Source organism: Aplidium turbinatum, chromosome 1, assembly GCF_918807975.1.
Source record: "Aplidium turbinatum chromosome 1, kaAplTurb1.1, whole genome shotgun sequence".
In the NCBI taxonomy this organism is placed as follows: Eukaryota; Metazoa; Chordata; class Ascidiacea; order Aplousobranchia; family Polyclinidae; genus Aplidium; species Aplidium turbinatum.
The window spans coordinates 52908419-52936208 of NC_137472.1; the positions used below are offsets into that span (position 1 = coordinate 52908419).

Here is a 27790-nt window from a genome sequence, read left to right on the forward strand (position 1 = left end):
GATTGCGTATCATGACAAGCTAAGGGCAAATCGAAGGAAAACAAAATCATCTTATTAATTCTGAATGCCTTTACGAGCATGTCAGCCATAAAATCTGCCCACGTCTTGATTTATCCAAGTGATGCGTTATTGGCAGTAAGCTATTTCACGACTCCATCAGCTGTCATGCACTTGTTTTATAACATTTGCATGCGGCCAAGTAAATGAGTTAAATCAAGCAAATGTTCAAGTCCAATAATACTTTATATTCCAAGTTGTAGAAATAAAAAACTTAATAAGCTCAGCTAGTTTTGAAATTCCAATTGTTCAACATTGTTCAAATTTTCAAAAACATCTACAAATTATACTTGAAAAGATATTCAAAAACTTATCTCAAACCGTTAGGCTTTTGAAGATAGACTATCCAATAGGCTATCATTCAATCGCTTCATTTACACAAATTTAGTGTCGGAATAGATAATATGCCATCACCACTAGAATTGTATTTTTCAATTCAATTCAATTTATTTTTCTTTGTCGGGAAACAACAGCAATGATAAAGTCACCAACAGTTTATGGGAATAAAACTAACAAAAGGAAACGGCGGCAAAACCAAAGAAGTTTAAAACGTGCATGCGATGTAAATTAAAGGATACGTCGATGAAAGTAAATTTAAGCACGGCCACCAAACCTAACAGTTTAAAATAGATGAATTAGTTGAAAGAATCCGTGGCCTCGACATACCTAAAGTAACTGGAGGTCTGACAGTTGATGAAGCCATGTGGGGACGACTGAACCTTACAACCAATACAAAAAAAGAAAAATCAAAAACACGAGCATTTAAGAATAAACGTACGGTGAGCTTATTATACAAAAAAACTATGTACTACAGTGCTTTGCTTTTAAATAAAATTCAAAGCACTTTTAGCATTATATGAGTGGTATTTCCTTAACTCAAGAAAGTCTTTTTAGAATAACTTTGCGACAAAGTTAATGCAGCTCTTTCAAACTTTAGTTGAACAATAAATTGCAATTTATCTCGATGGTAAAAGGTAGGTTTGTCCGTTAGATGGCTTAAAGATGGTACAATCTGGAACATAAAATGGACTGTGACGCAAAGGAACAAAAAATCATCCAACAAACAGCTGCTTAGAATATATGTTTACATCCGGGATATTTTTATATATCCGGACTTGCAGATCGAGCAGTTTAATGGAAAGTTTGTGTAAAATCTGTTTTGGCATAACACGCAGACCTAAGCAAAAAAAACTAACAACAAGAAAACGTATGGCAAGGAAGAAGTACCAAAAGTTTATTTATCGTACAAACATTAGGCTAAGTGTGTATCCAACAAAGACTTTCATCCAAAATAGAAAATGTGGTTCCATTTATTGATTTGAGATTTGTTTTCTTTCCTTTCATTTGACGCCACAACCGTTCTACTTTCTGCATAAAACTCTATCTACTAGAAAGGTGTTGGAGAAATAGACTATTTTTAATTTTTAAAGGGCAACTTTTATTTGAGAATTTATTTATACAAGTTACTTCCCCAGGACCCAGATTGGTCTCTACGTTTCAAGTTTATAAGAAAGCAATGTGATATAGCAGCATTGCACGCATGTCATGTTGTGCCTTGCATTTTGCGACTAAACAGGAAATAATTTAATTGTAAATTACCCTTTTGAATTGATTAAGAAATTTTGTTTTTTGACATGTAGAGTTCCGCACGATAGAATTTGTTCTTCTTTAGCCCCTGAGTATATGTTTTCAAAACGCAGTAAATCTATTCTTCTTTTTCATTTTAAGAAACTCTGATGCTTCATTTACTGTCAATCTTTCTTTGTTTTTTTCAGTGCAAAGTCTTCCTCGTAAACTGCACCTGATGCGGTGATTGTGTTTAGAGATGAATGTGTCCAAAAATTGTTAGATATTGACAACTTTCAGTAGCCTCAAGATCAAGCGTCTCTGGTTCGGCTCTCGGGTGTCCGGTTGCGAAACGCACTGCAAAGATTACTCTGCGTTCAGCGGCACCCGGTGGATGGGATACTTCACATCAATAACACTTCAGCAAGTAAAAAAAGCTTCACTTTGTGACTAGGCATATTTCAGTAATTCAAAGCTTCTGCAAGTATGCAAAAATGCTAGAATCAAGCTTTTGTCGAGGCTTTCTAAGTGATGCAATCAGTGATGTTGAGTTGTTTCAGTTTCTTTTGCATTTACGAAAACTTACGAAAAATGTGAACCTAACAACATTCTTTTACTATTCCAAAATATCTATCAATTTTTAGGTTACAAATCTTTGTGTTTCTACCCTAATGCCTGGATCAGGCCATTAGACGCGGAGGAGAAGTTTGCGACGCAACACTGGTAAAAAAGGTATCGTAGAAATTTACTGGCAAACAGTAATTTGAATATTGAATTTTATTGAAATGCTGTAAAGTCTATAGGCCTACTGTAACAGTGCATTCAAGCCACAAGTCATCTAAAAGCTCAATTCAACATTAAAATAACTTTTCTGAGTAAGTCAATGAGGTTCAGAACATACAATCAGTGGAAACAAATCTTAAGCATTGTATAAATTGCAACAAATGTTTTTTTCTTTTCACCTAAAGTGCAGGAATATTAAGGATAAGACGAATTAATCACAATCTTATATCGAACAACACTATCCATAACTCTCATGCCCGATGTCACTTTGACCGTCTTTTATGACCAACTTGCTCGCCAACGCCATCGACAGATACAGAATAAATCAAAGACCACAAAATTTTTTTAAAACCACAGCGACAAACATCAATATCAACCAGCGACGGATCCAGGGGGAATTGATTGGGGAATTGAATCGATTGGGGCGATCGCCTAAAGTTGAGATAGGACTGTATTTAACATCGTATCATGCTCAGTTACATCAATTAACTTCATGCGGTACTGTATTGAGCTGAAGTAGAGGATACTGGAGATGTCAATCTTGCAAAGTGCTGATAACAATACATAGCTTGTTACAAAATCGACCACGCAATAAATACAAATTTTCTATTTCTATTGTTATATAAAAATTAAAGACGAGATCTGTCAAAATCGTATACTATAAAGAAACGTAATATCACGTTGAAAAATAGATTTTGGTTGATTTCACGATAATCAAGAAAAATCTTCACTCCAATTCAATATTCCATTGAAATAACAAAAACTTTCTAGACGATTGACCATCAAAGTGATGTTGTTTGAATGACTTGTGACGTTATGTTTTCCATCGCTTCCTTGCTCTTGCATATATCTTCCTCACTGCGTTCAAAACTGAAATTGTCTTCATCTGTTTTGTCAAGATAGCCGTCTGCACTGGAAGGTTTACTAAGAAGAGCAAGAGTCAATAAGCTTATACTTAGCTAAGCTAAGATTATAGATAATGTTTTACAAAACTTGTAGATTACAATTTAAATCTTTACCCTAAAGTTTATTCGAAAGTTGGTTTAGAAATGTAGATACGAACGACCTGTCTTAGCTTGATGTTGTCAAGCTATAAATGAAGATGGTCATCATACCTTCTCTTGAACCATTTTATGATGGCGATGTTTTCTCTGTAGTAGTCCTCAGCTTTATCCAATGAAGTCAAAAGGCTGATGTCCGACGTTTCAGGAAATAAGATTGTCAGAAATCCTGCTACTATGGACAACGTGCCAAATAAAGTCTAAAACATGACACACGTTTACAAAAACTGAAATATTTGCTTTCAATCGCGAAAACCACAAAAGTATTCAAAGTATCGGAAGGTATTGGCGCATTGTTAATAAAATACCAGCCTTAATTTTATTAATTATAGAAAGACCGGAAGAAGAAGTCATAGCCTTCTAGCTTACCACTGCCGTGACTCCAGCGACTTAAGTTTTTTTCATTATAGCAACACATATTGCTATATTCAACATAAAATTATTTCTTTACATACTGATTATTATTAGTTTATTCACCCAATATAAGTAAAGATTACCTGAGTAAACCATGGTACAGACCTTTGGACTTCTAAAATCAAAGGAGATAGCATGCTACCAACTCTTGCCGCCATTGATCCTAGACTGATACCAGTTGTTCTAAACATGGAGTTGATTTAACTGGTGATCTGATAACCTAGACTTGTTCATTGTTCATCTTAACCAAAGCAAGTCCCTCCACGTGGTCGTCCCCGCAAGTACCGACTCTGGGAAACTAAACTTGCTACACTGTCGTTATAAAATTATGGCCATCTGCTACACGCAGCCACGCTGAGATATCCACCAAAGCAGCGGTTAAAATCAAGAAAGCCATTTGTACGCGCTGCACAAGACCTTCTGGCAGCCTCTGGTAGAAGCCCTAGCAAACAGTGGTGCCACGCGGCATGGTATTAACAATGGTCAAGCAGCACATCTCCACTTCGCCAAGTATTTAGATTCCCGCCCGAGAACCAGCTCGCCTCATCAAGGCGTAACCGTTTGCTCACTGGTGTTGGACGCTATGGTGCAGACATGTTGCGCTGGGGCTTGGCAGAAAGTGCTACTTGTGAGTGTGGTGAAATGCAAACGGCAGCTCACATTATCAAGGATTGCCGGCTATACAGACCACCTCATGGTATGGAAGGCCTAGTTTCCATCGATGACGACACAAGGCAGTGGCTAACCAACGGATGCCATGAGCGACAACACGAGAGAAAAAGATCTTAACCACTAATCTTTTGTCGAACAAATCAACGTTAAAAATGTTAAAAATGAGATACAGAACTACAGTGATAGCTACATGACAATAGGAGGAACTGGTTAACATCGACCTACCGTAGAAAAGACGTAATTCTGCATTATTGTTCACATCATATAAAATATGGCATTGGAACAATTTTTAAAGAAATGTTGATCGTTTGTTTCACATAAGCTTTTGCATGAATGGAATTTTTGCATAGGCTACGTAATATTTACTTAAGCATCAATGTCTATAAACTACTTATAAACTCATCAAAAGTAAAGTTACTTTAACATCGTACTGGAAGAGAGGAGAATTGAAAATTTGAAGAAAAAAAGTTGAAACGTCAATCGAATCAGCATAGAAATCTGAAAAGATATCACTGTGCAAAACTAAAGCAAACTTGATTGATTTATTTCATTGTGAGAATCTTTATCCTCGGACTGGAAAAGCATTTTTGCAAGCTTAATCTTGGCAGTTTCGCGCACTTGCAGAGACTTTTAGCTACTTCTTCTATCGAGTCTTTTAAAGTTTGTTGATACGCCACAGATTGACACATTCTTCCGCAACGGAGTTATACACTGACAGGTCCCACCTACTGCACCGGGTGGCAAGCCGAGGGCAAACAAGAAGGTGGTCCGCTGTTTGGGGCTCAGTGCCACAGATACATGCAACTGGGCCCGTGTCGTAGCCCCACTCCATCATTACAGACTCAGTGCGTCCAACACCGGTTCGGAGTCGATTTAATGTTTTCCACTTTTCCCAAGAAGCGTTTGCTCCTGGGGGGAGGGACTCCGATGGTGGGACCTTCATTTCAGTGTATGATAGTCAATGAAGTCAAAAAGTTGATGTCCGACGTTTCAGGAAATAAGATTGTCAGAAATCCTGCTACCATGGACAACGTGCCAAATAAAATCTAAAACATGACTGCTTATAAACTCATTTTTAGCGTATTTTAGCCACTGACGCAAGCCTGATTGATAAAGTAAAGTTTCACTTCCGTTTGAAGGGGTTGTTATGAGTGGCATAGGCCTACAGTACAGTATATTATTTTTATAATCATCTTTTCTAACTGCCAAAAATGCATGACCATACAATTGCACATAAAAACATTGAAACAACATTGAATTACATGAGCATCAACGAAATCAAGTTAAAATAAATCAACAGCGTCACCTAGCGTTAGTTGGAAATATCTCTGCTGTCACTGTATATATGATGTCGAAGGAGAGAGATGCAAAGAACTTTCCGATGATCGCTAGACCAGTGCTCGCAGTCAGAAGAGCTTGAAAACAAGATGACGTTTAATGCCAAGTTGGAAAAATTTTTGCTTAAAAATTGATTTGGGTTTCTTTTTTCAATGCGTTCTGATTTACTACATGCAACAAACAATAGTTTTTAGTATATTGCCATTAGGTTAAAATTACAGTAGCCTACGTTTTATCCACCCTTCGTCAGTCAAGTTTAAGCTTATAGTTCTAACCATGAAATCATGTTAAGTGTATCACGGAGTGTATTATGTAAACGATTGCGACATAAAAACTTTTTCAGCGATTCTCTATACGAAATTTCCAGCCAACAATAATGTTGCACTTACATCAAACATATAATGTTTGTGTTCTCAAGGCTCATTTTCCCTTTCTCCAACATCGATTCATAATTCACGTACATCAGTCTCTTACCTTTGCTGTCATTTGCATTTAAGTCACAAAGCATGGATGATATACAGGAAAGGCCAGCCATGATGAAGGAAATGACCAGTACTGGCCTCCGTCCCAGCAACCCAGAAAAATACATTGCAAAAGAAGCTGCAACTTCCACAAGTGCATTCAAAGCAGTGTTCAAGTAAGGGTCACCTAAACATTGAGTTTGTTTAGAAATTATCGTACGAATTACTATCCAGGCAATCAAATCAAGAAATTCAACTTCATTTTGACGACAATTTTCTTGAATCAGTTTTTTGACTATTTTTACAGTAATATACTTTATATTTTACTTATCATTACCTTTTTTTAACCAGCTTTAGTATATTCTCTTTAAGTAGATTTTATGCAATTTTTTTCATTCTCTAACTCTCGATGAATAGTTCGCTTAAAATGAATAGTTCGCAGTTCGCCACGCAAGATGACAGATTTCATGAGTTTAGCTTTCCAATACACATAGGATAGATGTATTTCAAACGTGATATAACGTTGATGTACGATACTCTCCAGGTAATTCCACTGCAGATGTTATTTCAATAAGTTTGACATAATTTGACATGAAAGCTAGAATTTTTAGTTTTGTGACCCATAAAGACTAAACAGTTCTTTCTTTATGGGATAGGTTTGCTCTGTCGAGAATAATTTCATCAAAATTAAAAATTTGTAAATATGTAAAATATATTGTTATAATCCTCCCCTGTTGTATTGTTGTGTCTTGACTGTCTTTGGTATAAGAAAGCAAACTCTCTCCCGAAACTTTAAATTCAAAATTTGCCACGAAACGTTACTCTGCCATGATTATAGGCCATTGCTTTATAAAATAGCTTGCGATTTGAGATAAATGAAAATAAGTAATTAAATAATTTGCCTGAATATAAATCATTTACCTGCCAAGTTGCCTCCGTTCAAAGCAAGCCCGTAAAACACCATGCTTGCGGTGAACCAACAAAAAGCAACGTTGAAACACATCAGCCTCATCAGTGGCCGACGAAACAAATCCCAAACCCCGACCTTTTTTATTGTAGCTTTCTTTTCATTGTCGCTTTGTCTCTGGAAATATATTGTGTATTGGTTTTGTTAGTCACTGATGATTTCTTACAAACCGATTTTAGTTACAAAATTAGTTTGGAACGTATTCATGCAGTTGTAACAAAACCAGAATTTTTGCTTTTTTAAAGTCTTGATAATAATATCGTCACCATTCATTTTATGTTGCTGTGCACTGTGCAGTGTGCAGCAACCATAATTATTTAGGAATTGTAGAAACTGCTAAATTTTGGTGGTCATGACAATAACTCATGAGAATATTCATTATACTTTTACAATCAAAGCATATAACTTGCTCACTGTTTTAAGTAAAAAAAAAGACAACTTGCAACCTGGGGGTACTCATTTTAGAGTATGACTCGATTAGGATTCGAACACAGAGTGACTAAAAGTAGTGGTGATAAAGCAAACCACCCCACTTGTGAGCTGATGAAAAGTTATGGAAGCAAGGAACTCTCAGATTTAGATTCAACATGCATCAACGAAAGCGATAGCTGTATTCTAGACTTTAATTTTCCTTTAGCACTAAATGTATTTAATATTTCAAAACTACTTTATTTCTTTCTGTTTCCACGATAAGGTCCCATTGTTCATCAGTAAGAGTTTTTCCTTTGCTAGTTGCGTATCTGTTGACGATTTTACGCGCTTCCTTTGTTTTGTGATTGATCAAAAGCCATCTGAATAAAAATGACGTTTTTTGCCTACGTCTACAAACTGGCTTAATTTAGCCCATTCTATCATGTCATGATCACAATTTTTTATTTCTATTCTCGTAACCTACTTTGGGAGTTTGTTTTGTTGTAGTTTCACTTATTCACCAGAAACAAAGTAAGACGACTTCATAAATAGCCACTGACACTGGATGTCGTCTGGACCTTCAAGACCAGAAAAGAGTGTTGAAAAATGAATAAATTTATAATACAAAGGATACTGTCTCGAAATACATTTTCGGAAAGTAAAAGAAGACTATTTTTTTTTAGTTTCTATAGCAGGCCACACAAGTTACCTTGGAGTTTCTGGTAGGAAAAGCCACAAAATAATCGATGGTGCGGCAAGAAGTGCAATCGTTAGCTGGATATATCTCCAATCTCTCAGTAAATATGCTATTGCTGGATAGACAGAATGAGAAAAAGCAGATCCCATGATTATCCAGGCACTTGTTTCGGTCCGCCATTTTGTGTTCGAGATTTCGTTTCCTGTTGGCAGCTCAGTTGATACGACTGGTTTTTGACGTTACAAGAGAGTGAGAGAGAGAGAGAGAGAGAGAGAGAGAGAGAGAAAGAGAGAGAGAGTGAGATAGAGAGAGAGAGAGGGGGGGGAGAGGGAGAGAGGAAACTTTTTCAATAGAGAGAAAAAAAACTTTACAATAATTGTTCTACATTGAAAACGTAAATTAAAATCATATTGAAGTTTTGAGCTCAAACCATGTTGACTGTTACGTCGCAATATGACACATGAAACATGTTCTCAGGATTGATACAAAAATAATGAACACAAAGCATTAACATCCATCTGCTTTGAGGTTTTTAATTCTTTGTCAATTTATATAAAACGTATTGTTTTACATTGCCTATTTTCATTTTTTTAGATGATAAAAAGCCGGCAACAACGCAGACTTAGCATTTTTTAAAGAACGCCAACGTACCCTATGCGCATTTAATTGAAAGAAACATAATTTTTCTTATAGTAGCTAATCTTTGTTTCTAGCGTGTACCCTATCTACTTCACTAGAATTGTGTACAGCCAAACAACAACATTTCAACTGAAAATTATCAATACTTATGATGAGACAATTTCATCCAAACTTGAAGTTTATACTTCAGTTTTCTGTTTATGAAAATACTGTGTAAATAGTTTAGTTTTAACACCATGACTAAAACAGTGCATAATTTTTGTCAAAGAATAGTGCTATCAGACCAGTTTTAAAAAATAGAAGAAAAATAGGAAATTTGACCTTATCACAGCTTACCGTATGTGAATATTGCGATAAATGATGCTATAGTGAACGCCCCTGCAAGTACACGAAGAAAGGCAAACAACTCGTAGGTTGGCACAAAGGAACTTCCTATGCCAGTGGCCATTAGCGAACAGAGCAGAAACAACCCTGTGATTTTTCTTCCAAACCTGTAATTATACAAAATGTTAGACACCCATCTCGATGAAAACAATTCATTGATGTAAGATATCTCAAATAACACTATTGAAAATCAATAAGCTAAATTATTTCGTTTTCTAATTGAGTTCACATTAAACTAAGTTATAATTTATATAATGTGTTTTGCAGGCATTAGAATAACTTGTTTTTACAAAATGCCATGGGCACAATAGTTGCATAACTCTGAAAGCACCTGCATTACCAATTATAATCGAGCCATTGTGTTGCTATGTTAGCACACCAACCAAGTTTAGTAATTATTGGTCGGCACGGTTTTAGACAGCACATGGGTCGGAAAACTATCGCCCGTGGGACAGAACCGGTCCGTTTTTTTATTGACCTGCCACTAAACGATTTTTAACTATACTAAGTAACATACAATTTAACCAATCAGTAAAAGAACGGGCAACTACAACTACAGAAATCTCATCACACAATCATTTATTTAACAATATTCGAAACTGTTTGTAAAATAAAAATAAAAAAAACTTTTGGACCAAGATCTAAGAATTTTCCCACCTCTGAGTTGGTTTGTTAACCACAGAAAAGGATTAGCCTATGTTAAAACTAATTTTTATTCAGTCAGGATTTTAATTTCAATACCATAACTGTCCAAAAATTCTACTATACACTAAATTGTGTATTTCTATGGCAGTTGTAATGTTTGTAATTTTTAAACAGTGCAATATTACCAATCCGCTAGAGGGCCTACTATTGCAGACCCAATGAAGAAGCCCAGGAAGAAAAGAGTCTGGGCTATGGTGTCGAGATATCTTCGGTCACAAACTAAATCCCACTGAAAATATTATATGAATATTATTTACATAAAATACCAAATAATGAATATCCGTACGCATGCAATGTACAACATCAATGCAACAAAAGGAGTGCAGGGGACAAGCACAATACTTATCTAAGCAAACTCTTTATTGATACAATGTGTTAAAAAACTCACATTTTTATATCCATTAATTGATTATGACTAAGATTTAGGTTAACAGGTGAATAACATACAAAAAGTAGATAATATGTTGCTAAATTTTTTTAGAAAGTAAAATAGTTTAAGTGTATTACCTGTGATGTAGTTGTCTTGCCGTAGATCGTGTCATCATAACGGTATCCCTCATTACAAGGTATGGCAGTTACATCATCTTCATTTGTGATGCAAGGGAAGTCACAGTTGGAGTCACAATTTGTTAAATTGTAATCGTACCTGAAGCATTTGCTGTATTCCTGTGAATGTGAATGAATTTACTACAGAACGTGGATAAGGTATAATTGAGTGGTTGACAATTTGTTTGCAACGTTTGAAGATTATTTGGTTTTACGTTTTCTCCGTACAGTGTTTACATAATATAAACTCAAGATAAGAAGTCAAAACAGATTTCGTGCATTTTTATGTAAAAGAAAAGCTGAATAGCAAATAATAATTAACTTTGTCCATTCATGACATCAGTAGTCAATATCTTTTCTAAAAGCAGTGTTTCGGTGCAATTATTGTAACAATTATTGCCAGCAAGGCAGCCTAATTTTAATTGGTTTTCTCACCTTTCGCTATGGTTTGCAGCACACGAATGCAAAATCCTTATAATTATCAAAATCCTTATAATTATCCTGTGGGCTACAGCGTGCAAAGGAAGATGCAAATTATCCTCTCCAAATGGCAAAAAGAAGTTTTATTCTGTAGTGTGACGATTGTGACAGGTTATGATACAGTTTGTAAACTTCAGGAAGTAGTTACCCTACTATATTAAACCAAGAAAATTCGATGCAATCTAATTTGTTTATTGTCGATGTAAATGCATCTTTCACATAGAACTGTCATCATATTAAGCTACAGTGAAAAAAGTAACTACAATGCAATACAAAGACTTACATTTTCCACGTTGTCGTAGGGTATAGTGAGATTCATTATTTCATTCTCTGTCAGATTGCAGTTGTTTGGATTGTCAATAGGAGGTACCGCACACCTGACAATAGAGAATTCCAAAGTGTTAGCATAAGTATCCCATCTGGTCATATACGCTAAGAAGTGGAAGTTAAATCACTCATTAATAAATCCTTCTTGATCTGAACCTCGAATTGGTATAACGATTTCTGACAATTTCGTTATAGAGACTCTTGCTATGTTATTAGTCCATTTTTATGACATTCTAAAATTTTGTGTGGAAGGAGCGATTTACCTGGCGCCAACACAAGGCTGAGTACTCCATATAAGAACAGCGAGCTTGTGTTTCGTTAACCATACCGTTGCAGCCTCCACACTAGCCACAAAGACATTTTCATAATGTTTCTGGCAGTCGAGTGTATTCACAGCGATAGACACGCGCTCGGCCTCATGGCGAAACAACTCTATCGCGTCATTTCTTGTCATAACCGACTGCCGAGAAACATGCTAGGGCCAAGGCCTCCAAGAGCCCTGCCGGGCCCCGGTGCAGATGTTGCTGTCGCACCCCCAGCGTGAAATGTCGCGTGATATCTCACAAATCACAAGCAAAATTCGCAGTGCGCGTTAATCCCCAAGGTCAATGCATACATGGTGTTCCGCACAGTGTTTTTATTTTAAAACCAGACCTGTTTAAAAAATAATACAAAGAATACATTAGGTTAAAGTATTAACACTCCATTATTTCACAAAGAATGCAGTATTGTAGTGGTGTTTATGACTTTAAATTCACAGATACACACTAGTTATATACACAAACATAAAAACGTTGCGTTGCCAGATAAAGAATTCTGCCCTAGGCTAATTTGAGGAAAAGTTTATAGCTGTTGAAAACAAAAACTTGTATTTTGGAAATTTTTTTAGTCCTGGGCAAAGATCAAAACCCTAACCTTATTCCTAACTCTAACCCTTACTTTAACCCTTCTTAACTTTAATCCTAACTCTGGCAACACCTGATTGCAACCATGGCAAAAACTGGGTAAAAATAGCCACTTTGAAGATAAAAATGGCAACACTATCCGGGATGGCTGGCTTAGCATGAAAAAACCTAGAACATCACACAACTAAGGCGAAAGAGAAAATTGAATTGAGTCCTGTCTTTGTCACGAGTTACCAAGGAGGGTGGGGGGGGGACTTATATACCAGTCCCAGGTATACAAGTCCCCCCTCCCCACTCCCCTCGGTAACTCATGACAAAGACAGGACTCAATGGACATGGCTCCTTCGCTTTAGTTGTGTGATGTTCTAGGCGATACCACATAGCATTGCATAATGTGTGCAATGTGCATACAGCTTTACATTACCATACAATGTCATTTCTGACCTTAAAATCTGCAGAGACAAGGGGAGAAAACTTGGATAAATGCATTGCTATTGTTCATGACATTAAGAAATACCAACTTCATTTTAGGATCAATAGGCTGCTTCTTATTTTTTCTCCTTTAAATTACCTTGCTTGTTTGAGTGAAACTGCATTCAAGCACGGTTGAGGGTCATTTTCTCTTCATTTCTACAGCAAGTGGTCAGTAGCCAACTCAGTAGATATGTATATACAACTAAAATTGTACCAGTTCCACATGATTACACATAACTGTCGCTGCTTGCTTGTGTCATAAATTGACAAGATGTCAGAAAAATGCATGGAATACCTTTTGTGTAATGACTGTAACCTAACCTGATCAATCAATTGCCTATTAAAACATACACACCCAAATATTCACATTAAACCACCCAAACTAACACTGAAATTAAAACATTGCACTAAACTGAAATATTCATTCACACTGCAATACGTGTTTTCTGTAGTTTTTAAAAAAAAGAATGCCCATGATGGGCCCAACCGAAATATGAAACTAATATATATATAAAAAATAGGCTAATATTTTATGCACAATCGGCCTTAGCACGCAAATTAAAACATTTTGTCAGGTCCCCCTGAAAGCAAAAAACTGAAAATTCTGTACCGGTAGTCTTAAAAAAGAGCATACCAATGAAGGGGGCCAATTGAAATACCAAACTAATCAAAATACGAAACTAATATAGGCTACAGTAAAAAAACAATATTTTATGCAAAATCGACCTGAGCACGCAAATTTAAACATTTTGTCGGGCCGTTGAACTAAAAAAATTGAAAATTTGTAGTTTTGCAAAAGGGCCTACCCATCAGGGGGCCTAATTGAAATACAAAACTAATATAAAAAACAATATTTTATGCAAAATTGACCATAACACGCAAATTTAGACTTTTTGTCGGGCCCCTTGAATGCAAAAAATCGAAAATTTTGTAGTTCTAAAAAAGGGCATACCCATCAGGGGGGCCCAATCGACATACGAAACTAATACAAAAACAATATTTTATGCAAAATCGACCTGAGCACGCAAATTTAAACATTTTGTCGGGCCCCCTGAACTAAAAAATTGAAAATTCTGTAGTTTTAAAAAAGAGCCCTGAGAGGGCCCAATCGACAAACGGAACTAATATAACTTATAAACAATATTTTGAGACTACAAAGTTTGACATTTCGTCTCGGCTTATTTAGCATTTCTTTTTGGATTTTTTTTTCTTTGGCATTCTTTTATTACTTTTCCCCCCCATACTTTTCGTCACCCTCAAAAGAGTCCATTTTAGACGAAAAGGGAAGAATTTAAACTACAAAGCAGAATCATGTGACATCTATTCGCAAAGTTAGTCCAGTTAAAAATGTTCTTATGAGACATGTGATATTGCTCGAAAAAAATAGCTTTCACTCCCCAATTTTCAACGGAACGAGTCCTGCTCCGACTTCAAAGTTGCCAAATCTTTTGATTTTCGATCAAAGCCAAAGTTTCCATTTTGTTCGTTTTTACTGCTATTTTGCATTTATCAATTTTTTTACTTTTTTGTTTTGTCATATGCTTTGAAAAGAGTTGTGGATTTGACACACAACAAATCGAACTTAAGTGGAGTGCATGTGCTATTATAGAGTAGCCTATAGTATATGCCTTAAAGACGTAAATATTATTACCTGTAGTTTGGAACTGCACTAATGAAGACAGCATACTGTGATGTGTATCCTTGACCAAACGTTGCTAAACCCAACGCTATTATTATTAATACTTGATAATTACTTATTCCTCCAATTTCTTCTTGATAATCGTCTAAATCCATTTTGAGAATTATTTGTTGCATCAAAAAAAAGTATGAAAACGGATAAATGAATGCTTTATCAGAAACTTTGGGGTTTACTGCAAACTTAGTAAATCAATAACTGATTGGTCAAAGCAAAAACTCAACGTTATGCACACAATGCACTTCGACAAACATGCGTTTTTACAAAAGACATATTTGACGAACAAATTTAGGTTGTTGCTGTGCTGATATAAACCAACACCAACGCCATGCATAAACACGTTCTGCTTTTGGTCGTTGAACATTATTACTATCTAGGCTACTCTCGTGAAAACGTAAATCTTTTGTGGGCCGTATGACAAAAAAGCAATTACTGCTATCCCATTGATCGTCATGATGACTGACGTTAATAACTGACATAGAGAATGCATGATTGAGTAGTTATATCTCAGCCTCGTACTGCATTTAGCAAATCATTTTCGTCATGAGCACACTTTATGTTTGCATTTTGTCGCTTATATATTTTTTCAGATTCCTGCTATGTTGTGTCAAGTAACATTTTCGCTTTGATGGCTTGGATTAAAACATGAAGCTGAACTCATCTGCAACCATTTGTTACTGGATAAGGCGTTGGCTTTTCAATAAAGCAAAACTAGATCGACTCCGGCTTAAGCTGGTTGTTGAAAACACCGCTCACTTTTACCAAGAGAGTAATCAATTGGGTGGGCATAATTGCTGAAGGAAAGACGCCCGAAAGAAAGGAACTGGCTACCTTGTTCTTTTTATTGTCGAAGGCTGAAGACTTTTGGAATCAAGTATGGGACCACCTTTACTTTTTACTTCGAGATAGGACGTTCATCTGCCGGAAGCTGATCATTAGTGTTCCCATGCCAGATTTAGACTACGTCAGGTAGGCTATTACTGTATACTGTATGGTTTGGTCACACATATTGTAGAGCAGACATAAAATAATTTTAACTTGACAACCGTACATTTACAAACAAGAAACTCTGCCTGAGTTGGCTTAATATAAATAGAGGTGGCTATGGTCCATCTCAAGTTTATGCCTGAACGACATTAGTCTATTGTGACTGAATTCTTGAGCAGAATATTCTCAACCTTTCAACTCGTTCACTGCTTCATCATCATCATCATCATCATTGGCCATGCCTGAATAAGGCGTCGGCTACCGATTTTCCACAACGAGCGAGTGTCCATTGTTCTTCACTGCTTGCTGACTTTTTAAAGATGGACTTGGGTGCATCAAATTTTTTCAGATCATATTTTGGGTGCTTTTCTTGCATTTTGTGTTCTTTGTTTAGTAAATTTATCCCATTTAGCCTATAGATGAAATTTAACCCCACGTGATAAATTTACCTTCGGTTGAAACCTATTTTCTAAGTTTAGACTTAGAGCCTAGGCTTCGTTTGTCTTGAGTCTATGTGTCCGAGTGTGAAAAGGACCTCCAAGACGATTGAAAGGATATCGGTTCGACACTACCCGAAAGCACGCCACCTAATCTCAAAAAAAAAAAACGCTAAACAGCGAGCAGCTACCTTGGTAACTGTATCCTCATTCGCTGCTATTTATTAACCAAGTATAGGTTTCCCTGTAGGAAAAGCATCAGCCTATTATGCTCATATGTCGTTTTATACGGCGCTGCATCTATTCCCGATATGCGTTTGTCTCAGTGCTTTACAAAACCGACAGTGATCTGCGCAACCTTATAAGCTACGTATATTATTACCACGAATCTATTCCTTCGCTGAAGGCCGAACAGGAATAAGGTGTAAAAACTTTTTTAACAAGTCTTTGTTATGACTCAACAAGATATCAATTAAATCAAATTAAGGCCTAACAATTCAGATGCAGACACTCACCAAGCCACAGAACCGGCTAGCCTACAAATAAAGTGATGAAGTATGTCACATGAAATATTATTTTATTCACATTTGTTTGTGCGTCAGACCGTATGTTAGTAGGTTAATGTGCTTCTGTCATATATCAATTTGATAGAGATAAAGTCATCTTCTTCTTTCTTTGGTCCAAGCACAGCAGCCATTATGGGTTGTGTGTTCATCGAGCGCTGGAAAGGTCCACACTTCCACCCTGGAGTCACCAGGATAAAAATATGGAGTCAATAGGTTGTTAAACCCTTAAATGAATGTGACAAAATTAGTTCATTCTATATTACCAATCGAAACTTTTGTATTGGTTGTTTAGCTTGCTCGTAAACTATTTTGGGGACTCATTCTATCTTATTATTATTGACTTCATTATTTGGTTAAGGGCTTTGATAACTAACTTACTATCGTTTTTGTCTATTAAATTTATATGATCATGAAGCGGCTGTAGCTATACTGTATTACCAGAGGTGGGCAGTAACTAGTTACAAAAGTAACTAGTTACTGTAACTAGTTACTTTTTGAGTAACTGTAACGGTATAACTTTGTTACTATTTTCCAAAAGTAACGAAACGCGGTAACTAGTTCCTATTTTAGCACTTTTTCAACAGTTACAGTTACAAGTTACTTTTGTATTGAAATTTATGTTTCTAATTGCCGTCCATTACTCTGCACATGTTTGTGTCATGCTTTATGCGTGTTTGCTGCGCGTTGCTCAATAATGCATTCTTCTCGCAGCTGTATCGGAGCAGCACTGTTCATGCGCGGCGCTCTTGTTTTGTGATCTTATGGAGCAGAATTGCCATATTGGCAAATTCATCGCCAAAATCCAGAAATCTGGCGATTTTTTAAGACGTTTGGCTTCATATTTATGGTTTAGCGATTTGGCTTTTTTTTAGCGCTTTTTGAGAACTGATTTGGTTAAATTAATTGCTTTTGGTGATTGATCAGTATGTGACTTTCTATGCAATGTTTAGCAAAAGTGTTTGGCGACACTTGATAGCTCAGTTCATGCTTGTCGTAGGCTATAGCTGCCAGAGGTGTACAGGAGTCGTATTTTTGGAGTATTTAGGACCCGGAGTCTCGGTGTTACGTTCACTGTTCGCAACCTTATTACATCATTGTTTTCTCGATTCAAAATTGGAAGTCGATGTCTAAGTAACTTCGAGTCATAGCAGAGAAAACAAATTATTTCCTTTGTTTCGAGCATTTAAAGAGAATATAGTTTCGGGAGAGAGTTTTCTTTTTTGTACCAATATATTTAAACTATTTGAAAGCAACTATAACTAACTGACTATAAGCATCAAGAAACACGCAACGATTTTAAGCAATAGTGTGGAAAACAGACAGACGGAAAACAAACTACATTAGGAAAAGGCAACTGCGTAACTAGAAAAGAATTTGCACCACAGGGTGCGTGATACATCTAATAAATGTTGAGGAGAATGGATGCGCCTCCCGCAAATAATTGTTTGTTTAGATTTGGATTACAGCGTTTATGTTGAGATTTATGAGTAACTGTAACTAGTAACTGTAACTAGTAACTGTAACTAGTAACTAGTAACTAGTAACTAGTAACTGTAACTAGTAACTGTAACTAGTAACTAGTAACTGTAACTAGTAACTGTAACTAGTAACTGTAACTAGTAACTGTAACTAGTAACTGTAACTAGTAACTGTAACTAGTAACTGTAACTAGTAACTGTAACTAGTAACTGTAACTAGTAACTGTAACTAGTAACTGTAACTAGTAACTGTAACTAGTAACTGTAACTAGTAACTGTAACTAGTAACTGTAACTAGTAACTGTAACTAGTAACTGTAACTAGTAACTGTAACTAGTAACTGTAACTAGTAACTGTAACTAGTAACTGTAACTAGTAACTGTAACTAGTAACTGTAACTAGTAACTGTAACTAGTAACTGTAACTAGTAACTGTAACTAGTAACTGTAACTAGTAACTGTAACTAGTAACTGCAACTAGTAACTGCAACTAGTAACTGCAACTAGTAACTGCAACTAGTAACTGCAACTAGTAACTGCAACTAGTAACTGCAACTAGTAACTGCAACTAGTAACTGCAACTAGTAACTGCAACTAGTAACTGTAACTAGTAACTGTAACTAGTAACTGTAACTAGTAACTGCAACTAGTAACTGTAACTAGTAACTGTAACTAGTAACTGTAACTAGTAACTGTAACTAGTAACTGTAACTAGTAACTGTAACTAGTAACTGTAACTAGTAACTGTAACTAGTAACTGTAACTAGTAACTGTAACTAGTAACTGTAACTAGTAACTGTAACTAGTAACTGTAACTAGTAACTGTAACTAGTAACTGTAACTAGTAACTGTAACTAGTAACTGTAACTAGTAACTGTAACTAGTAACTGTAACTAGTAACTGTAACTAGTAACTGTAACTAGTAACTGTAACTAGTAACTGTAACTAGTAACTGTAACTAGTAACTGTAACTAGTAACTGTAACTAGTAACTGTAACTAGTAACTGTAACTAGTAACTGTAACTAGTAACTGTAACTAGTAACTGTAACTAGTAACTGTAACTAGTAACTGTAACTAGTAACTGTAACTAGTAACTGTAACTAGTAACTGTAACTAGTAACTGTAACTAGTAACTGTAACTAGTAACTGTAACTAGTAACTGTAACTAGTAACTGTAACTAGTAACTGTAACTAGTAACTGTAACTAGTAACTGTAACTAGTAACTGTAACTAGTAACTGTAACTAGTAACTGTAACTAGTAACTGTAACTAGTAACTGTAACTAGTAACTGTAACTAGTAACTGTAACTAGTAACTGTAACTAGTAACTGTAACTAGTAACTGTAACTAGTAACTGTAACTAGTAACTGTAACTAGTTACTAGTAACTGTAACTAGTTACATTTTTGAAATCGGTAACTGTAACGGTAACTCAGTTACTATTTTGGCCAAGTAACTAGTAACTGTAACTCAGTTACTTTTGAAAGTAACTTTGCCCACCTCTGTGTATTACCCTCAGGATAATATTCTGGGACTTCGTCAGTCTGAATAAGCTTCATCCTAGGAGTATTACTTTTACGTGGTTGCTTACCTGCAATGTGTCTGGTGCTATGTTTTCACAATGATTTGGAATATATATTTGAGTTATTCACAGACAATAACGCTTCGACTGTCGAAAACTTTACTTTGCCAATCTCGGTAACAGATCCTGCACCAGTGTTCCATAGCCTGTAGCCTACAATTATGCAAAACTGCCAGGTATAACCTATCAGAAGCTTTCTTAGTTCAATGATAAACATTCAAACCAAGCAACAAAGATATACAGTCACAATGATTTGCTCAAGCACACGGGACGTTGAATAATCGTTGTTTGATCTGTGGTAGCCTGCGTTTATTAACGGAACGAGTTGATCCAACTGAGCTACCCTGGCGGCCATTGACCGCAACTTGCAAAACTGTATAGGCTACAACTTATCAGCTGCTTGAGAAAATATATTTATAATTGTAAACAGGGCCTTTGTTTTCATCGTATAGAAAATAAGTATAGCTTACACTGGATAAAAACGCTTTTCATCATATAAATAGTTCGGCTTGGTAATTATCCGTACATAGTGGATCGACAGAACGGCTACAATTACTATAGTAGCCTACTTGGCACTAAACTGCAACAGCAATGCGCAGCAAGTTGTCTAAAAAATGCTCAGTTGGAATGAGTGAATGTCATTTTGTAATTTCACATTTTTTAATTTTGTAACAAGTGCAAACACAGCACTCTTTCGACATACGGTACATATCAGCATTCGATATCATTATGTTCTTTCGTGGTGGAGGTTAGAAACAATGCGCCATTGTACACGCCATTAAGAAGTCTATGAAACACATCAGCTGCGAAACAAAAATACAAACAGCTATGCAGTAGTCAAAAAAACTAAACATCGCACCAGATGTGACCTATTGAAAGTGGATCTTTGATATAATTTCATACTTAGTGATGGCTGCCGTTCCGATAGCTCAGTAGGTTAGCGTGACTTCTGGAACGAAGAAGTTTCAAGATCAAGCGGCGCTGGTTCGACTCTCGGAGTGTGCACTTGAGCAACGCACGTTAAGGACTGCTCTCCATTCAGCGGCATGTAATGGATGGAATAATTCCGGGCAACAAGATTTCAGCAATTGGAAACTTCTCTCTGTCAATCTCGGTAACCGCTTGCGTCAGTGATTCAAAGACTCTGCATTCTGCAAGTATGCGAAACTGCCAGGATTAAGCTCTGCAAAAAACTTTCCCAGTCCGAAGATAAAGATTCAATCAATCAATCTTTCCAAATCTACATGGTACAGCGGTACAAAGGGCTAAACGCTAAATGAAATTTCAGGGGTAGCCAGAAATATAATAGTGCAAGAGATCGTCAATCGTCATCGAGGCTAACACGCGGCGTTCGCAATCTATGTCATCGTGGCATCAGCCGCAACAAATGTTGAGACTGAGAGGTCTTTTTAGTGCGAGAAACGAGTCAAAACACGGCTCAGCGATGCCTTCTGATATCCTCTCAGACTAGTATGTGATTTATTGCTATCATGAAAGATCAATGAGGAGAAGATAAATCGAGTTGTTAGGCTACTGGCCTAGTTGGCCGAAGCGAGTGATAGACTTTTAATTGTGGTGGTATTTGGTAATAATGTTGTAAATAAAAACAGAGAGAGACTGTTCACCAGGCATTTTATAATAAAAGTAATTTGCGTTCTTCTGGTGACTATTTACTAGGTTACCTCCTGATGTTAAAGATGATAACTAGCTTTTGTATTTCCGACGTTTCGTCAGTCAGCACGACTGACTTTATCAAGGTGGCTAAAACAGGTTAACACAACCTGTTCAGCAACGATGGCACAACACAAAAACGTACTGATAAAATGAATAAAGTAAGCAGCAAGAATCAGAATTCTGCATTCAGTTTAACCTCTAGGTATCTTGTTGCGTGTTTTAATTCTGATTCTTGCTGCTTACTTTATTCATTTTATCAGTACGTTTTTGTGTTGTGCCATCGTTGCTGAACAGGTTGTGTTAACCTGTTTTAGCCACCTTGATAAAGTCAGTCGTGCTGACTGACGAAACGTCGGAAATACAAAAGCTAGTTATCATCTTTAACATCAGGAGGTAACCTAGTAAATAGTCACCAGAAGAACGCAAATTACTTTTATTATAATGTTGTAAATATTTATTAATATTTCATTAAAAAAATTAGGTTTGAAAAAGTGAATTTTATATTGATAAAACTAACTATTTACATCTTTAAATGACTAAATTATGGTTTGCCAATTCAGCATTTGTCGTTGAAATAGGAAAAATACTTAGTCAGAAATTTTAGCCCGATCAAAATTTCGGGCTGGCTGCGCCATTAGGTGCTGCCACCTTTGAAAAGAGCGTCAACTACACCAACAAGCTGTTGTTCCAAAATATCTCGAATGTTCAGTGCGACAGAACGCTCATAACTAGACTTTGACGTTAGCCATTCAAACAGTCACCTTATCTTATAAAAAAAAACATCGTTCCCGCATACGAGAAATAGCCATGATCATTATAATTGGCCTAAAGGAAAAAACTGCTGGTGGTCTATAGTTTTGGCATTGAATATAATCTAACCTATTAATATCAAACAAATTAATATTTACTAGCCTATTAATATTAAAGGTAGCCTACTATGTAGGCCTATAGATAAAATCTCATTCATGGTCATAAAACGATCCGTTGTCAACAAACAAAACTAAAAAATGGCTTGTCTGAAAACTCCCTTACACTCCACTTTCTTATCTTTCTTTAACTAACGAGGAGCTACAAAAATATTCTAGAAATTATTGAACGCTTTCGTCGTTGTTAGAGTATTTGCGATAATACGTTGGAAGCACTGCTGGTTGCAATCAGCGCGAAATTATTGACTGCTTTCGTCTTCACATAGGGTTTTAATTAAACCTTAATTTTCCATTAAAATTTTTCAGGTTTAGCATCAGAAATCTTGCTTCGATACGATGATCATCGTCAAACGCAAACTTACATCTAAAACACGTAACATCATGGAAGACAAAAACTGGTAAAACAAAGAAAAAATTGTGTAGTCCCCGATACGTCTGCCAAAGCCTTTTTCTCTTTGCACCTGAAGTTTCTATATAGTTTATTCGTTCTTAAATTTTTGTTTCGACAACACTGATGTTCCCAATCTTCTGCAAATCGGTACCGCGTGATGCGTGGGTTAGGGGTCCTCTTGAAGGTCCCCTAAAATTAAATTCGAAACAATAAACATGTTTTATTCTGAAAAATGGAGCATAATGTTGCACATAATGCAAGAAATCTACTAAGTCAACGCCAAAGCTTGAAAGCAAAACAAGATATAGCCTACTCCGGAATGGATGCATCAACAGAAGATTTTTAAGCGGCCAATCAGTAATCGTGAATCGGGTTGTACGAAATTTATAGGTGGATCAGTAATCGGCGACTTACTGTTGGGATGCAAAAAAAAATCAGTGCGCGGAATAAGATGTTTAGTCGGTTATTTACTTGATCGTCGGAAAACCCATTGATAGTATAGGCTACACATCCATCTAAATGTTGGATATACAAACATCTTTTTTGTTGAGATTTTTAGAGATATTTTTCCAATATTTCATTCTGTCAAATTTGGCTTTATCTAAATACCCATAATGAAAAGCTGGATATGTTTTTGGCTTGATTAACATGGCAGTTGGCAAGCCGAGTTTGTGACGCAATATACCTGTAACCCATATATCGTCGGTAGCAATAGGATGATCAGAAAGAGCAAGTTTATATAAAGATTTAATTATCGTGGAGCTTGTAGTGTACATACCACCAAGGCAAAATGTCGGCCACATTGGCCACTTGTAGTCTTCTTTTGAAACATAGTTCTTATTTTTAGCTACCCTTTTAGGAAGATTCTTTGTTCTTTTCCCATGCATGCATATGATGGGAAACTCAGGCCACATATTCTCTTTCACTACTTGAAAACCTATATCAATAATTTCTTGCATATCCTTCATATTGACAATAAAATCATCATCAGCTGTCGAATATAAATAGTTGTCTGGAAGATTCTCGTCAGCCCACTGCATTCCTGCTAACGTTTTATAAACAAGACTCCTAAAAAAAGAGGAAAAGTTAAGAAATAATTGCAGTCGATAGATGATCTACACTTCAGTAAAATTATACCTCTAGCGCAAAAATCAGTATTTTATGCCAAAAAACATAAAATTGCCAAGTGGCACTCTTTCGACTATCGCCCTCAAGTTCTCTCATTATTTTGAACAGTACCGGACCGGTGCGCTGCTGACTGCTCTAGAGAGAAATGCAAGCAGCGCTTTTTTGGGCTATAGCCTGCTGAATTGAAGTAAGTTGCTTTACAAATACAATTATGAAGATTTTGGATCTGACAATTCATTGAAAGGAACAGCAGTTGACAGAAAATTCTGCTGGTCTCAAAAATTTCAAAAGCCAAGTTTTATTTAAGAGAAATTTAATAATGTGAACAGGGACACAGTATTTTGGATACAATTTTATTTTATCGAATTTAAACGGAATTCTGTTTCGATGAAGGTTGTTATTCTTTCAATGAACTGTCGTAATACCTGACAATTTTACAAGTTCCAAGCTCTCAAATAAGTTATTTCCGCATATTTAACTTTGCAGTAGTAAAACCAAAATTTAATGCAATTCTACCTAGAAACACCACACCAGCCAGGTAACCAAAAATATCATACACTTCACGAGCTTTGATGCGCAGGTTGATTTAGTTGCTTTTGCTTGAGTTCAACACTTTTCGCCACTTGCTCGTAATTGATAACTCGTACCTATCGCTACCTATGCGTCGATTGACCGCCTTGGTCATTGTAAGGTTCAAAAACGAAAAAATATTGAATTTCTTAACAGAGCTTGCGAATCAAACTTGCCTGTAATCGTCATTGACGTTGGCTTGTAAAATGTCTTTATATTTGTTATTTTCTTTTTCAATATCTTTCTGTGCTTCAGGTTTAGTCGCAGTTCCAGTGACAAACAAGATTGAAAATTGTCCCCCTTCAACAAATTTTACTTTCCCCCATGTGCGCCGAATTAACTGGCGACGATCAAAGTTACTAATGGGTGATTTTATGATAGTCAGCATTCTCCAACGCACCTCTGTAAAATATTAAATTTGGTTAAGTCAAGCAAGAAACATACCTTGGATTAGTCTATAACCAGAGCTGCGTTCAGTTTTTACTCGACTTCAAATTTGAGCTCAAGTTCATCTATTACTTACAAGACGGTATAAATTCAAGTGTGCATGTTTTGTTATAACTTCTAGATCTTTTGAAGTTTGATTTTAAAGCATGTATGATTGTATGTAGGCTATGTAGGTCGAACCATGTACGCTATATTTCAACATTTTTCAACTCTGGCTCTTTCCCAGTAGGCAAGCATTATTTTTAGTGACATTTTGTTGTAGTAGATCGATAACATTTTTTTCTTCGGTTTAAACTTTCAAATTTAGGAAATTTAAAATTTATTACATTTCTTCAAGGTACAAAACCAGTCTGAAGTTCTGGTCAAAAAAACAAACGAAAGCAAAAAAAATTTAGAAACGTTGATAGCTCACGCTTCCTTTTCAGGCACGAATTCCTTTTCTGTGCTTCAAAAATAATTTGATTGTCTGGAATAATTTTGAAAGTGATTTTTGGAACTTTTTCAGAACAATTGCTTTGTGCTTCTTTTCTATCCACATATCTAAAACATATAGGTGTCTTAAAAAGAAAAATTAATCAGCTATAGAAATCACCATTAATTTACAAGAGCTAAATACTATAGAACAAAATTCACCAACATTACACTTTGCAATAGAAGCTCTGTGAAAACTCTTTATATAGAATTATAGCACTGTGTGTTGATTTACGAACGTATGTAGGCCAGTGACTACAATTTACATGTATATACAAGTAATGTGCTGTATCACTTTGTTAAATTTATTTTGTCATCCACTTGTATTAATTTTTAAAAGAATACTATACAGTAGTAATGAAGTAGGCCTATCGACAAAACAAAATGCTTAAAATTTAATTGCCCACATCAGTCATGTCAAGTTGAATTAAGTTTCTTGCAGCCTAGGGACAGTCTATACTTTTTCTCGTGTTATGATCCAAAGTAGCCGGTTCGTTTTAAAATGACAAGTTCATGATTTAACCAGTTATGACAATTTCAATAAAACAACATTATTGACAGTAACATGCATTAATCAACGGTATGCTCGCGGACTGCGGAGACAAGTGGGGAAATATCTCAACGCAATTACAGTTGCAGTAATTGGATCCATAAATAGCACATTTTTATACCTGATTATTTGGACATTCTTTGTTTGAACCAAGTTTGTTTCACTCAAAACAAAGAAGAACAACACTCCAACCGACATAAAGCAGACGATGACAAACACGGGGCTCCGTGTTGACTTTATCATGCTATTGCGATGGACGCATCTCTAAAAATAAATGATAAATATTTCAGAAAAATTGATGCAGATATGGGATTGATTTGCAAAAGTTTCTGAAGATGCAAAACAATATTGCAGCAATTTTGCCTGCGATTATTTTTTGTAAACATCTTACACCATTGTATTCAGGGTGGCCTACAGGCCTCCCACACTTTTTTCTCTTGTACAATTTGAACATTCACCGCATTCTAGCATTACCACCGTGACAACAGTGTTGTCAAGGTGGTAATTGTTCTAGATGTCTTCTACAAAAGAGTCCTTCGTCGAGATCAAGCTCTTTGACTTCCTTACGAGTCCCTATTTGCGGAATAAAATGGTCTCATCAAAACCGTCCACAAAACAAGCCCTTTGGGTAATAATGACAAAAAAAAACAGCACAAAAGATAACATTCCTGTGTGGTGTAATGTAGTCCTTCTTGCCAACATCTTGCCACAGACAGAGGAAAAAAGAAACAGTCCAGTCCATCTTCACAACCGTTCTTACTAGCAGACAACCTTACTGGTTGGGATGACTGATTTCAGCAGTGAGTCTCACCTAGAGAGCATCAGTTATCCTAGCTAAAAAGTCAGATGGCCAAGGGTATAACAATTCATCTTTAGCTCGCCCCTCGCAGTCACCAAAAACGACCTGATACCGGAAGAGTAATTGTTGCGGGGCATCTTTAATCGCCCCTTACCCCAGTCCCACTCGCCTTGGATTATAGGATTGTAGCGACCCATGTATTGACAAATTTAAGGTCACCAAAGCTACTCTTCCTCTGGCCGCCCTCTCTGCCATCTCCGTCAAATCTGCAGCGCTGCGCAGTCGGATGACAAATATACGACTCCGACTCTTCGATTTATAACTGGCAGACTCCGACTCCTGCTTCGATGTTGCCAGATCTTTGATTTTTGCCACACTCCAGACATGCCAAAATTCTTCCAACCCCTCCTCCACAACTCCGACTTTACAGCCTTGGATGAGATGTCAGACTGCAGTGGCTCTTTCCACACACGGTGCATATTTTCAAAAGTGCACCAAGAAGAAATCAAAACACACACACTAAACCCAAATTATCCTAAATTAATCTTTTTTTCTCCAAAACGTGCTAGTTCTCGATCTTGACACGCCACAACCTAGTTTGCTCTGACACCAGCGTCCAGCAAGAGGAAAGTTGAAACAGGTAGAAAATCTTGAAGCAACCAATAACTATTTTATATCTATAGATCACACTATCCTTAAAAAGTAGTTTTAAAAAAAAACAACCTATCCTTAAAAAATACTTTAGAAAAAGTTGCGTTTAGCTTATTTTGTTATGATAAGTGATTGAACTACAATCAAATGTTTTTGGCTTTTGTTTGCAAAAAATTGCTTTATATTTGCGATTCAAGCCCTCATCCTGAGATTCTCCGTTCAATCTCTTTTCATCTAGCCGTCTATTTCAACTGCTGACTTCAGTTTAATAGTAAAATTAACTTTCCTTTGGTATGGTTCTGCTGCAACAATTAATTGAAAACCTCAGGCTGACAACTGCTGCTCAAGAAGCTTCTTTGGATGAATTGTTTTAAGAAATTATACCAGAGGTCTTAGGATATCTTGTTGTATTCTAATTCAGGATTAAAGCTGAAATTAAAATTACTCCACCCCTTAGTTATAGTAGGCTAGTTCACCACTCACCAAGAAAACAAAGAATCCAAATTTTCTGCAACTTTTTTGAACGTCCAAGCTAGAATTCATTAAATACA

General features: G+C 36.2%; 2 protein-coding genes across 2 annotated transcripts; both read right to left on the reverse strand.

The window, feature by feature from the left end:
* Positions 1–2391: 2391 nt before the first annotated feature.
* LOC145776365 (solute carrier family 22 member 21-like) lies at positions 2392–14681 on the reverse strand. The gene is made up of 13 exons (XM_082587766.1): positions 14539–14681; positions 11465–11558; positions 10663–10821; positions 10281–10384; positions 9403–9557; positions 8440–8629; positions 7987–8110; positions 7274–7436; positions 6366–6539; positions 5860–5968; positions 3965–4064; positions 3522–3667; positions 2392–3330 (listed from the first exon to the last, which is right to left on the reverse strand). The coding sequence occupies exons 1-13, from the start codon at positions 14679–14681 to the stop codon at positions 3189–3191; spliced, it is 1803 nt and encodes a 600-aa protein (XP_082443892.1). The 3' UTR covers positions 2392–3188.
* An 8214-nt stretch (positions 14682–22895) lies between these two features.
* Positions 22896–27790, reverse strand: LOC145780928 (beta-1,3-galactosyltransferase 5-like). The gene is made up of 5 exons (XM_082592599.1): positions 27723–27790; positions 25911–26053; positions 25181–25308; positions 24498–24723; positions 22896–23691 (listed from the first exon to the last, which is right to left on the reverse strand). Exons 1-5 carry the CDS (start codon positions 27780–27782, stop codon positions 23139–23141), a joined length of 1110 nt encoding a protein of 369 aa, XP_082448725.1. The 5' UTR covers positions 27783–27790; the 3' UTR covers positions 22896–23138.

Excerpts from the sequence above, each read along its gene's own strand:
- LOC145776365 (XM_082587766.1), bottom strand. The coding sequence starts at position 14,681 with ATGGATTTAGACGATTATCAAGAAGAAATTGGAGGAATAAGTAATTAT. Across the intron at positions 10,822-11,464 it reads CCTACGACAACGTGGAAAAT|GAATACAGCAAATGCTTCAG; the intron begins GTAAGTCTTTGT and ends TCACATTCACAG. Across the intron at positions 8,630-9,402 it reads TATCGCAATATTCACATACG|GAAACGAAATCTCGAACACA; the intron begins GTAAGCTGTGAT and ends AGCTGCCAACAG.
- LOC145780928 (XM_082592599.1), bottom strand. The coding sequence starts at position 27,782 with ATGAATTCTAGCTTGGACGTTCAAAAAAGTTGCAGAAAATTTGGATTC. Across the intron at positions 26,054-27,722 it reads TTGGATTCTTTGTTTTCTTG|AGATGCGTCCATCGCAATAG; the intron begins GTGAGTGGTGAA and ends ATTTATTTTTAG. Across the intron at positions 25,309-25,910 it reads AAGAATGTCCAAATAATCAG|ATATGTGGATAGAAAAGAAG; the intron begins GTATAAAAATGT and ends TATATGTTTTAG.